A 12015-nucleotide genomic window follows, 5' to 3' on the forward strand; every position below is an offset into this window, starting at 1 on the left:
TCAGCAAATAAGCCTACTTCTCCAGATATACCCATAAAGCAAGGATATTGGACTATCTCATCTCAAATTTTCTGCCAGTTCCAAATGTCTATCTCTCTACTATATATAAAAAGGCCCTTACCAAAAATTCATTCTTTTAACTTCATTGACAGGGGGCCTAATTCCACATCGTCACAAAGGAAAGCAAGTAAAAATGTGATACTGAATATTCTGTCCTTTGGTTTTTACAAATTGGAGACAGCATGTTCAAGAAAGGCGGGTGGAATATGCATTTGGCTCTGTGACACTGAAGTTAGTTTGGGTAAATTCCAAACGTAACTGTGTAGTCCTTATTCATGTAAGAAATTCTTTGCCTTCAAATATTCTCTCTCCTGATTAAAAAATGCCAGCACACAGTTTCAGTGTTCAGAGGTTCTCTTTCTTATATTTAGCTTTTTACAACCTCTCTGTTGTAATCATAAAAAAAGAAAAGAAAAAAAAAGGATTTAATTTCTCTTGCAACAAAATGCCTTTGGGGAAGATTGCTGGTTTTGGCAGCAGGCAAAGGGCTTCTTGAAAGGAGGATTTCTGTTCCTTGGTTGAAATGGTCTCCACGGCAACCAGTCATCAAGGCTCCAGCAACCTTTTCATAGACACTCCACCCTGGAGGCCCTTTTCCATCCTGTTGATGGAGTATTTGCATCTGTGAGCAAGAGTTCTTTGCTTCTACCCATCCAATTAAGGAGATGCTTGATGTCACAGTGCAGTTCAGAGATGTTTTACATTCTGTCCTAAATGGTGCATTTGGCAGAGGATGGGATTACATTTTTATAAGTCGGAGATTTTCCAATACCGTTAACTATGTGGTAAATATTATATCTAAAGCTTCTAACAGGGACTGTTTTATATAGGCCCTCTAAGGTATAATTGAGAAAAACATACGCCCTGACACCTCACTACCTCATGTATCTCCCATTTCACTAATATTTATTACACTGGAGGGGGTTAATTCATTTCCCCCTTTATGAAGCCATCTTCTCAGTTTCTTCTTTTCATCCTGACTGTTCTTCAAGTTCCAGCCTCCAATTTACAGCTGCCTCTCAAGCCTGAAGGTCAGCTTGTGCAGAGCATGCTCTCTCTGCCCCCAACCTGTCCAAATAGGGAGATCAATCGTTCATACCTCATTTTAACTTTGAACGTTGTCCATTAGAAAAAGAAGTACAGTGATAACCAAGAAACCTGGATTTGTATGAAGCTCTGCTTGCACTAGCTGTGTAACCTTGAACGAATACCTTTCTTTCTTCCTCAGTTTCCACAGCTAGTTCACTTGGAGTGCATGACTTCTGTGCTCCAGAATGGTGGTCCATTGAAATTATTGGTTAGCTGAGTAAAGAGTTAAAATAGATGACTTAAAGATCTCTTGCAACTCTAAAATTCAAAGACTCTGACCCCTGTGTTATAGAGGACCAAATAAATGGAGACCCAATTTCAAAAAGTAAAGCCTGATAATGAATAAGGCCCTTTCTTAAAGAATGTTGTGCATATATTTGTTCTATTTCCAAATCTCTTATTTGTTTTAGCTACAAGCCCAGCAGGGAGGAATCATCATCTGGGTCCTCCCATGCGGTGATGGATATCTCTCTGCCTACTGGAATCAGTGCAAACCAAGAAGACTTACGAGCTGCAAGTGTTTTCTTTTACATGTTGTAAATGCTTGGGATATCTTTTCTGCATTCTTTTATAGACAACATATAGGCTTTCATTTTCATGTGTCCCTTTTATACAGTTAGCTAAATATTCTTTCCAAAACAACAATCTACCTAAGTTTTGGTTTATAATAGGGAATCAGGAGTATATCATGGTCCAAAAAATGTGAGTGCTTGTACAAACGTGTTCAAACTTTTTAAGAACTGCTCTTCAACTTCTCTAAATAGTGGATCACATGCCTGTGGTTTAACGGCCCACCAACAGATGAATGCAATTAAGCATTAGGACAATGAAATTAAGTTCAAACTTCTTTTTTTCTGTTTCCTTCCTTAGCTTGTGGAGGGGGTGGATCAACTATTAACTGATTACCAAGTCAAAGAGGGACATGTTATTTTGCAACTGAATTCGGTAAGCTTCACCTCTTGCTATTTTCCCCTTACTATCACTGTTCAAAATTTAAGCCTAAACTATTGCAAATATCTTCTTCCTTGTAATTTTCTTAAATCCCTGAATTTGTCAAACAGATTCCCTCCACTGATTTCCTTTGTGTCCGATTCCGGATATTTGAACTTTTTCAAGTTGGATTTCTGAATCCTGCTACTTTCACAGTATATGAATATCACAGACCAGGTAATCAAGTCTATTGTAAAATTTCTTCAGAAGATTACATAACCTTTAGAAATTCACTAAAGGCCTATAAATTGTACAAGGCTTCTCTTAATACCTACTTCATAAACCTCTCAACCTGAGCATTCAAACCATTGCATACAAGCTTTCTTAACTATTGTATTCAAACTACTTCATGACAGTGAGAAAATCATTTCACATCGCTGTCCTCAATTTCTTCATTTTTAAAAAATAACTGGAGTACATTGCCCTCACCTTTAAAATTCTTTGCCTCAAACTAATTCATGGTGTTCATTGTCAATATTCACTGTATCACTCCTTTAAGAGAAGCCCATTTACTCTTAATCTTCTGTTTCATTAGTCCTCCTAGAACAACTTCTACCTGTCTGTATTCTCATTGCAACTTGCAGTAAGCCATATTACAATGATCGTCACATTGTATTGAAATTACTTGATATTATATGGCATTACATATCTTTCTTACTTACCAACCCAGTCAAAATATTTTCATCCTTGTGTCCCTAGAGTCCTAGCGTATCCAACATAGTGTCAAGTTCATAATATATACTCAATGTGTTGTGTGTACACAATAAATACTTGCTGAATGAATTATCCCAAATTTGACTACTCAGCCACTTCCAAGAAATGTTAAGTGATTAGAGATGGATTTATAAAACAGATGATTCAACTTTGGGTAATTCTATTTGTTAGAAAATTCTTAAAGTGGACCAAACTCTGACACCAAGCCTAAATAATGACAGTTCTTTCAGTCAATCTTCATGTAGCTATTTTCATCTCATTCGAGGGAACATCAAATAACCTTCATTTCCTAAGAAATGAATATTGAACAGTAAAATTTCAAGCACAGAACTTAGCTAATAAGGGAAGATCTATTTGACAGTAAAGGGGTCCTTCCCAGAACAGCCAATTCATAACTTAACCACTCTTGACCTTAGCCATAAGAAGTGTTTGGAATAGGCAATCTCGAAGTTCCTTGTAAGAGACACACTAATCAGTACATGTGTTGTGCATCAATCAAGCCACTTCTTGTAACCACACTCTTCTTGCCACAGATAAACAATGTACCATGTTTTATAGCACTTCTGACACCAAACTTCAGAAAGTCTGTGAAGGAGCAACATGCAAGTGTGTAGAAGGTAAACTCCATCTGACATGCATAGGTTGCATGCTTATGTAATGCAGCCAGTCCTAATCTGAGGTTAATCTGGGAGAAGCTGTTTGGTAAACTATCATTTCTCAGAAGTAGAAATAAATTTCAGCTGATTGAAGATGAATGACCATTGTAAAGCCACTTTTCCATGGCTCCTACACAACCTGCTAGAAAACTATACAGGTGCAGAGAAACACCATCCAGATGGTTGTTGGCAACCCTCTACCCTCGGGGTTACATGGTGTGGAATTTCTACATCCACCCAATCTTTGTAACATAAGACTACAACCCAAGAGAAGAGACTCAGAACTAAGCCAATAGTTCCTCTTTTTCTCCCTTTATACCACCCGGTTAATGGAGTTTTCTTTTATTGTCTAGTTTCATTCAGTCTTTTATAAATCAAAGATGGTCTTTTTGACCAAGGAAAAGATCCAGAATTCACCAATAATCAACTGGTGCCATGAGGGTCTGAGTTGGTTTTGGTTTTATTTTCAAAATCCTTAATAGCTACACATTGCATAGGTATTTTTTACACCATCTCATAGCTATTAATCAGTCATGTTATCATTTCAGGACCTTCAAAGGATTTTGAGTATACTCAAAATGGAGTATTTCCCCCTTTCGTTAAGAGAAATATGTACATTTCTAAAGAGTTAAATGTTAGTGAATGCCCATTCTAAGAATAAATCTTATGATCACAATTTCATTTTTGTTTGTTTAGTTTTGCTTTTGCTTCAAATAATGTTTTGCTTTATGGAAGAGAAGAAAATAGATCTTAGGATTCTGGCATTTATAAGATTATCCTGGATTGTTTCAGGGCTCATAAGAAACCATGTTTACTCCCAAAGATACTGCCTCCTTCTTTATATTAATCTAATTATTCTCTCTTTTCATATAATCCAGCTGACTGTGGGCAAATGGAGAAAGAATTGGATCTGACAATCTCTGCAGATACTAGGAAAGAAACAGCATGTAAACCAGAAATTGCATATGGTAAATTCAGAAGTTTAATAGCACTCTTTTAAATGTGAAATTTTATGAATACATGATCAATTAGAAAGATCATAAACTTTACATAGTGATTATATAAATACAGCATTCCATTTTTTCCCTTGAAGGAAAATGTCATCAATTTTCAGCATGAAGGTGAAAAGTTAGTTATTCATCAGTAAGGAAATGTAATCTTCATTAAAAATAATGGAACTATGGGCCGGGGATTTAGCTCAGTGGTTCTGCCACCTGCCTCACAAGTGCAAGGTCCCAAGTTCGATCCCCGGTACCAAAAAAAAAAAAGAAAAAATGGAATTGAGATGCATACCCAGCCAAGACACTTTAATGTGTTTGAACTGCAGGCACTAAAAACATATTCAAAAGGAACTTTGTAGAAGCTAGAGACAGGTGTAAGATTTCAGTTTTGTATTCTTCCAGCTGATAGAGCAAAGGCAGAAATAAGTGAGATTTTGGTGACTTGGTTCTTTAAAAATCTCTTCAAGATAAAAGTAAATCTATTAAATAATTTTTAATGTGTACTTAGTTTTAATCTGTGTTTGAGACTCTCTCCATTCCAAAAGGAATTATCCAGAGCTCAGACTCCAGGCTGTCCAGAGCTCAGAGCTAAATCAGTGCACAAGTACATTTATAGCCTGTTCTCGAATTCCTGATAGAATTAGCTCTTTCTTTTCTATCCGTAGTTTCCTGTTTATTTCTGGCTGTTTTATTTTGAGAAAGAGAGTGAGAGAAAAGGAGAGATACACGCATACACACACACAAGGTGGGGCGATCATACTGTGTATTATCTCAAATCCTTTAGTTTTGAGGACTAAAAGGGTATATATGTAAATAAAAATAAGGATAGCTGGTTTGGTACTTTGTCTTTACAAACTAATTTCATATGTGGTTTTTCATTGGGGTCCATAAGAACCCTGAGAGGCAACAGAGCTTTATTATTATTTTACCAGTGAAGAAATTGAGGTTTTGAGAGCTTAATTGGCTGAAGGTCATGCAAGAAGTAAGCAGCAGAACTAGCATGCATCCTGGTCTTCAGTACTATTTCCGTCACAGTCTACTGGAGTCCTTTAGTGGAAATACAACCATCAGATTAAATTTAGTGTAATTCATCTTGATTTTTTTAAAAAGCTTTAAAAGCTGCCTATCTTAGCCAAGAACCACTGCAGTTTAAAAAACATATCAAGACCTGAAGAGAGTACGGTATTGTTTTCGCAAGTAAACAAAATTTCACTGAATTATTTCTTCCCTCCATCTTAGAACTATTTTAACTCTGAAATATCAGAAATCTATCTCATCATAGAGAATAAATCTAACATTAATTTATTGTATCACTTTCCAGAGACTATTTACCTGGCTTTTTCCAGAAACTATAAGCTGTTGCTGGAATAACATAATGGAAACAAAATAGAATAGTTACCTCTCAACACTCGCCCATAGTAGGTACCTTGCCCATGTCTACCAGAAACTTGCAAATCTAAAATTTGGAACATTTTTCATATATTTTAAGCCACTAATTTACATACCATGTGATCTGCCATGGTGAATTCACCTCTTTGTCAGTCATTTATCTACATCTGGGATAGGCTCATGGACTGGTAGGATCTCAAAAATGGACAAACATTTTAGGGCTTTCATTTCAAGCCTAACAAGAGAAAAATAAAGAAGTTTTTTTTATGAGGACAAACAGAAGGGATGGTTCTCTTCAAACTAGTTATCCCAGAACTGAGGTCAAATACACCATGTGTGAAACATCGATGCCTGAACATTTGAAATCAGAATTGAGGAAGGTTCACATCAGATATTTGCTAATCTAAGCAAGAATAAGTGAGAAAACAGAATCCTATTAAAAAAAACCAAACATCACAGCCGGTGGAACTGTACAAGGAAGCAAAGTAAGGAAACAAAGTGGCTCATGTGGATCGATAGATAAGGGTTCCCTCTGTGGCCATGTAGGGAAGGGAGCAGCTATTCAGAGGGTACTCATGGGCCTGGCTCCACCAGTCCCTAAAGGATTTGCATCTGAATTGTGCCTCTAACACAAGTTGATCTTGTTTGTTTATTTCATGTGCTTCTGTTATTTAGTATGGCTGTTATCCTAATCAGCCTGTTCTTCACCCAGGGCTAAAGATTGTAGCAGCTTGATTGAAGGGATCTGGGGAGGATCCTTGATAGAAATAAGATCAACTTCAGGGTGACCAAAATAGTTTGCCAGGCTTCAGTTCTCATCTGTTTGACAAATTTTGGCTTTTATTGGACCCGGCATCAGTGGTATTCAGCCTTAATTGTCTAGCTTTCGTCCTGTTTTGTTTTGTTACCAGCTTATAAAGTTAGCATCACATCCATCACAGAAGAAAATGTTTTTGTCAAGTACACCGCAAGTCTCCTGGATATCTATAAAGCAGGTAAGAATTAATTCATTCTTTCTTTCATTCAACAAATATTTAGTACTATGTGCCCAGCATTATATAAGGGACAGAGGTCATAACTTGAATAAAACAGTCATGTTTCTCCTTTCCTAAAGTTTATATTATACTTGAGGAGACATATCTTGAGAAACCCAGATTATAAATGCAGAACAAAATAAAAGATAGATAATAGGAAGTAGAGCTAAATCTTTCTCAAATGGGAAGGGGATCAAGGGATAGGGGGAGGGAGATGGAAGGGAATAGAAAGAAGATGAAAAAAGGAATTCAGATGCATTATATACATACACCAACTCCATACAAGGAGTGTAAACATTATGTACTACAAACATATACTAATTAAATTTTTTTTAAGTCCATATAAATACCTCTCACTGACTCCTTTTATCTCAGACCTCAGCAAAACAGTTTGATATGTTTTTCAATTATTTCTTCTAGTAGCTTGGGATCAACAAAGAACTATAAGCCATCTTCAAAGTCAACTTTCATTTTAAGTTACTTAAAACACTTTTCTTAAAATTTAACTATTGCCTTATTTATATCTTCCAAAAAGCTGTGTGCTCATTTCAGTAGCTATAAATTCTGCAATAAGTAGACCATATATCTAAATTGCAGAATATATCAATTTTTTCTCTTGAAATTCTATCAAGTGTCTCAAACCTGAAAATATTTGATTACTTTTAGCTATATTCTAGAGAAGGCTAAAAATTCTAATGATACTTTACAAATTTTTATTTGCTTTATCAACACTGACAAAAAAATTTCCTACTTTTATTATTTCAAACATTTCACTGTATGAAATTGATCTGCGATGTTATTTTATTTGTTCATTGATAGCCACAAATCTCCTTTATTTGAATTTCTGATTGTCATTCTGATGAAGTAGGTAAGTATTTAGCACTATAATCTCTCTGCCATTCAACTCTTCAGCACCATTTGCTCTCAACATCCACATGACAGGAATAAGAACCCATTCTTTTTTTTTTGGTACTGGGGATTGAACTCAGGACCTTGCACTTTCGAGGCAGGTGGTGGCACCAATGAGCTCAATCCCCGGCCCAGCCATTCCTTATTTTTAACTGAGGTAATAAAGTGCTTTTCATTCCAGAAATACAAGTTACTTGTTTTACTTTGTATCAATTCTTTAATATTCTTTATAATATTAAATAATTATAATAATTCTTTTTTGGTACTGGGGATCGAATTCGGGTCCTAGCGCTTGTGCAGCAGGCAGCGAAACCACTGAGCTAAATCCCCAGCCCTATAATAATTCTTTATTAGTATAATTTGTGATACATAATGATTACATCTGTGTTGGCGAATTTATATATACATGTATATAAGTTATTTGTATAATTTTGATCATTTTTATCTCCTTCCTTCCCATATCTTCCTCTCTTCCCTTCCCCAGTTCCCTTTTTCCCATCTCTAAAAAACTCCACCTCCCTGTTTCTTACCATCTCTTTTATTTCTTCATAGTATCAAAAGACATTCCAGACTATTCTGAATTTTGTGCAATGTCAGATGATTCCCAAGATGCTATGGATTCAGATTAGCTTTTAATGACACTTAAAAGGAACTGTTAAGCAACCTTTGCATATTTTAATCTCCCTAATTCTGGATGTTCATTTTCAATACTTATTACATTTGAACTTATATAAATATCAAAAAACTACATACTACTGACACAAGAATTGCTGCACACTGACAATAAATTATTTAGATCAAGGTTAAACTATGTAGTTTCTGGACCATGATAAACTGGTGTTTCTCCTAAAGCATTGGGTACTTACCGCAGGTGAGGATATAGATGAAAACGGGATTTATGATTGTTGACGATGAGTTAATCTTTTTGTGTCTTTTTCTAAATATGGTTGAAATTTTCTACTAACAAGAAAACTTTTTAAAAATAATAAGACTGGCCTTTTGCAAAAGAGAAGGGACCAAGAGGTGGAGGGAGGGGAAGGGAGAGATGACTGGGTGATGAGAGAAGAATTAAGATATGTTATATACATGTACCAACTCCCCAGAAGGAATATATTCTTATGCATTGCAAACATCTCCTAGTAAAAATGAAAAATTGAAAAAAAAAATAATAAGGCTGCACAAACCTGTAATCCCAACACTCTGGGAAGCTGAGGCAGGAGGATCACAAATTCAAACCCAGCCTGGGCAATTTAGCAATTTCATGAGACCCTGTCTCAAAATCTAAAAAAAAATTTTTTTTTAATGGGCTTGGGATGTAGCTCAATGCAAAGCCCTTGGGGTCAATCCCCAGTAGCACAAAAAGTGGAAAATAAGGCTCCATGTACCCACACTGCTTACTGTGACAGGGACTGAAATGGCAGACACTACTGGACCTGTGATTGGGATGTTGCTGTAGAAACAGCCTAAGGAAATCAGCAGGAACTAATGCATATATGCTACAATTCATGTTACTAATGAAAGTTTACCATGTGTACAGGTACTATTCCATACTATTTACTGACAGGTTCAAAATGTTTTCAGGATTTAACAATTAGAATGGCTGTCTTACTTTCATTGTTGGATATGAGCCCTGACACAGTTCCTGCCTCAAGAAGTTTCTAGTCTACCTGAGGAAACAGATGTGGGCAAAACACTGTGGTAGGAATTCAGATGTTGCTCAGTGGTAGAGCACTCACCTAGCATGTGTGAGGACCTGGACTCAGCGCCCTTTACTTTCATGACAAAGAGTAAACAGGGAAGGTTTATTGAGTACTGTGAGGGTTAAAGGTGGGTTTAAAGATGGGCAAAGTTCAACAGGCTGACATGGGGAGGAACACATTCCAGGAACAGGAATCAGCTTCTTGGCTGCTTCTGAGTCCTTTGGGAAGCCAAAATTTATTTTCCTTAAAAATTTCCAAGTCTTTCATGTCTTGTACTTATCTACAAAGTTGACTGTTTCCAGCTACTGAACACTTTTCTATCTTGCTATATAACATCTAGAGATTAATACTGTTCATCTACAAGAGTAATAACAAAAACATATGGTTCTTCCTATATTCTAAGCATTGTCATATATTAGCCCATTTTGTCTCACAGCAGTTCTACAAGGTAGGTTTTGCCCATTTTCAGCTGAGAGGACTGAGCCCTTATACAGAGAGCATAAATCATTTGCCCAGAGCCACACAGGTGATACCTCAGGAAGTGGTACAGGTAGAGTTGAACCCAGACAGGCTGGCTTCAGAGCCTGAAGTCTTAACAGTGTGGATACTGCCACTAGCCAGCTGCCATGAGGAACTGGATATCTTGACTGAGTTCCTAATTGTGACTTTAAAATGTGCATTTGATCATCTTCCTTTTATGTCTCTCAGGCGAAGCTGTTGCTGAGAAAGGCTCCGAAATTACCTTCATTAAAAAGATAACCTGTGCTAATGCTGCACTGGTGAAAGGAAGACAGTATTTAATTATGGGTAAAGCAGCCCTCCAGATAAAACACAATTTCAGCTTCAAGTAAGTCATCAATATTCTGCAGTCTCTGATCTTCCCTCCAAAGCTGAGTGTAATTCATTCCTATATAGCTCTTATATACCCTGCTGTTAACCAACAAACCATTATGAACATAAATGAAATAATACAAGTTTACAGCAAAGAACTGCTGAAAATCCTCCTGACAGCTGAGGACTTACTGAGGGAGAAGCCATCTAATGACTGCAGCTGAGGGTCAATATGAGCACTAGCTCAACCTCCCTGAATCACCACTCCACTCGCTCACTATGTTCTCAGGCTGTTCTGTTTGCAAATAAAAAAAAAAATTTAAAAAACCAGACATTGATGTAGATGTCATTCCTGCCTTGAGTCATGGGAGCTCCAGGCATCTCCACAATCCTTTAAGGATTTGGGACCCTTCCCCATGCTAATCCAGAAGAGTGTGGCTGACAGCTGCCCCCAGCTGGGCTCTTATCAAGGACTTCAGACCCAGCTTCCCTCTCTGTGTAGCCATCATCACAAAGCTTGTGTTTCCATTTTTTCTTGGTAGGTACATCTACCCTTTGGATTCCTCAACTTGGATTGAATATTGGCCTACAGACACAACTTGTCCGTCGTGTCAAGCATTTTTAGCTAATTTAGATGAGTTTACTGAAGACATCTTTTTAAATGGCTGTGAAAATGCCTGAAAAAGTTCTGCAGGGTGTAGTTTTCACTTACTAACTCCTCTTGTTGAAGTTCCTCTTTTTTCTTCTTTTTTTTAACATTCACAGCTGGACTTATTTGGAAAGCTCACGTTCCTTAAAATTAATGGCAGTTGCTTTTATTAAGGGACAATTTTAAGAGCTGTAACTTTCTGAAATAACATGGCCTTCGAGTGGGGCATGAAGACAGATTCTCCAAGTTTACTGGACACTAAAAGCGATAAACTGGAACACCTCCTAAAATCTATCACTTGTGAATGTTTTCTGGGACCAAAAGAATAGCCCCATTGAAATGGAGTATCTTACAAAAACATGGCCCTTGCTCCAAAGAAAATACCACGGAACCAAAAACTGATCATTAAAGCTTGATTCTGCTTTCAAAATGCTCTAAAAAGCATGTTATTTTGTGCTAGGTCAGCTTCAGGCACACAAAGACAGGCAAATTGAGAGAGGAGGAGAAGGCAGCAATAAAGAACTCTGACCCGAGAAGGCCTAACCTCAGAGCCCTGGCACACTGAGAAGGTAGGAGAGTTTGTCTTTGTCCCCTCCCCTTCCTCTGCCCCCTCATACCCATGGCTGGAGATCCCTCTACTCTCCTCCCTTCCTCTCCCTCCCAGCACGTATTCATTTCCCTGGGCACTCACTCTTGCCAATAATTGCTCTACCAGAAGGCAGGCCCCAGTGCAGCGACCTGGCAAAAAGAAACTGAGTAGAAGTCAAGAAACCTTTGTTCCAACTTCATCTCTCCTTGAGCCTCAGATAGAGTTTATAAAAGAGAATTTAAACCAGGAGGTTGATTTTTAAGTGGCATTTTGTAGCCCTTTATATCTTACAAAAGACTTCTTATACATATCCTCATTTAATGTCTCAGGAATCTTACAAAGTGTAGAAATTGTTATTACCCCCATTTTTCAGATGCAGAAATTATGGCTCAGAAGTGTGGAGC

At 37.2% G+C, this 12015-nt stretch overlaps 1 protein-coding gene across 1 annotated transcript in view; it reads left to right on the forward strand.

The window, feature by feature from the left end:
• LOC101710435 (complement C5) overlaps positions 1 to 11452 on the forward strand; it is a 96142-nt gene extending 84690 nt beyond the window's left edge. The window contains exons 34-41 of the mRNA XM_087183287.1: positions 1560 to 1662; positions 2020 to 2094; positions 2211 to 2316; positions 3387 to 3470; positions 4388 to 4477; positions 6811 to 6894; positions 10251 to 10389; positions 10916 to 11452. Of these exons, the coding sequence (XP_087039413.1) occupies positions 1560 to 1662; positions 2020 to 2094; positions 2211 to 2316; positions 3387 to 3470; positions 4388 to 4477; positions 6811 to 6894; positions 10251 to 10389; positions 10916 to 11054 (820 nt within the window). The 3' untranslated portion in view covers positions 11055 to 11452. The remainder of the gene's footprint in view (positions 1 to 1559; positions 1663 to 2019; positions 2095 to 2210; positions 2317 to 3386; positions 3471 to 4387; positions 4478 to 6810; positions 6895 to 10250; positions 10390 to 10915) is intronic.
• Positions 11453 to 12015: the final 563 nt, after the last annotated feature.

This window comes from Heterocephalus glaber, unplaced genomic scaffold (genome assembly GCF_053883595.1).
Source record: "Heterocephalus glaber isolate CG9 unplaced genomic scaffold, H.glaber_assembly_v1.0 deba00001479, whole genome shotgun sequence".
NCBI classification, from domain to species: domain Eukaryota; kingdom Metazoa; phylum Chordata; class Mammalia; order Rodentia; family Bathyergidae; genus Heterocephalus; species Heterocephalus glaber.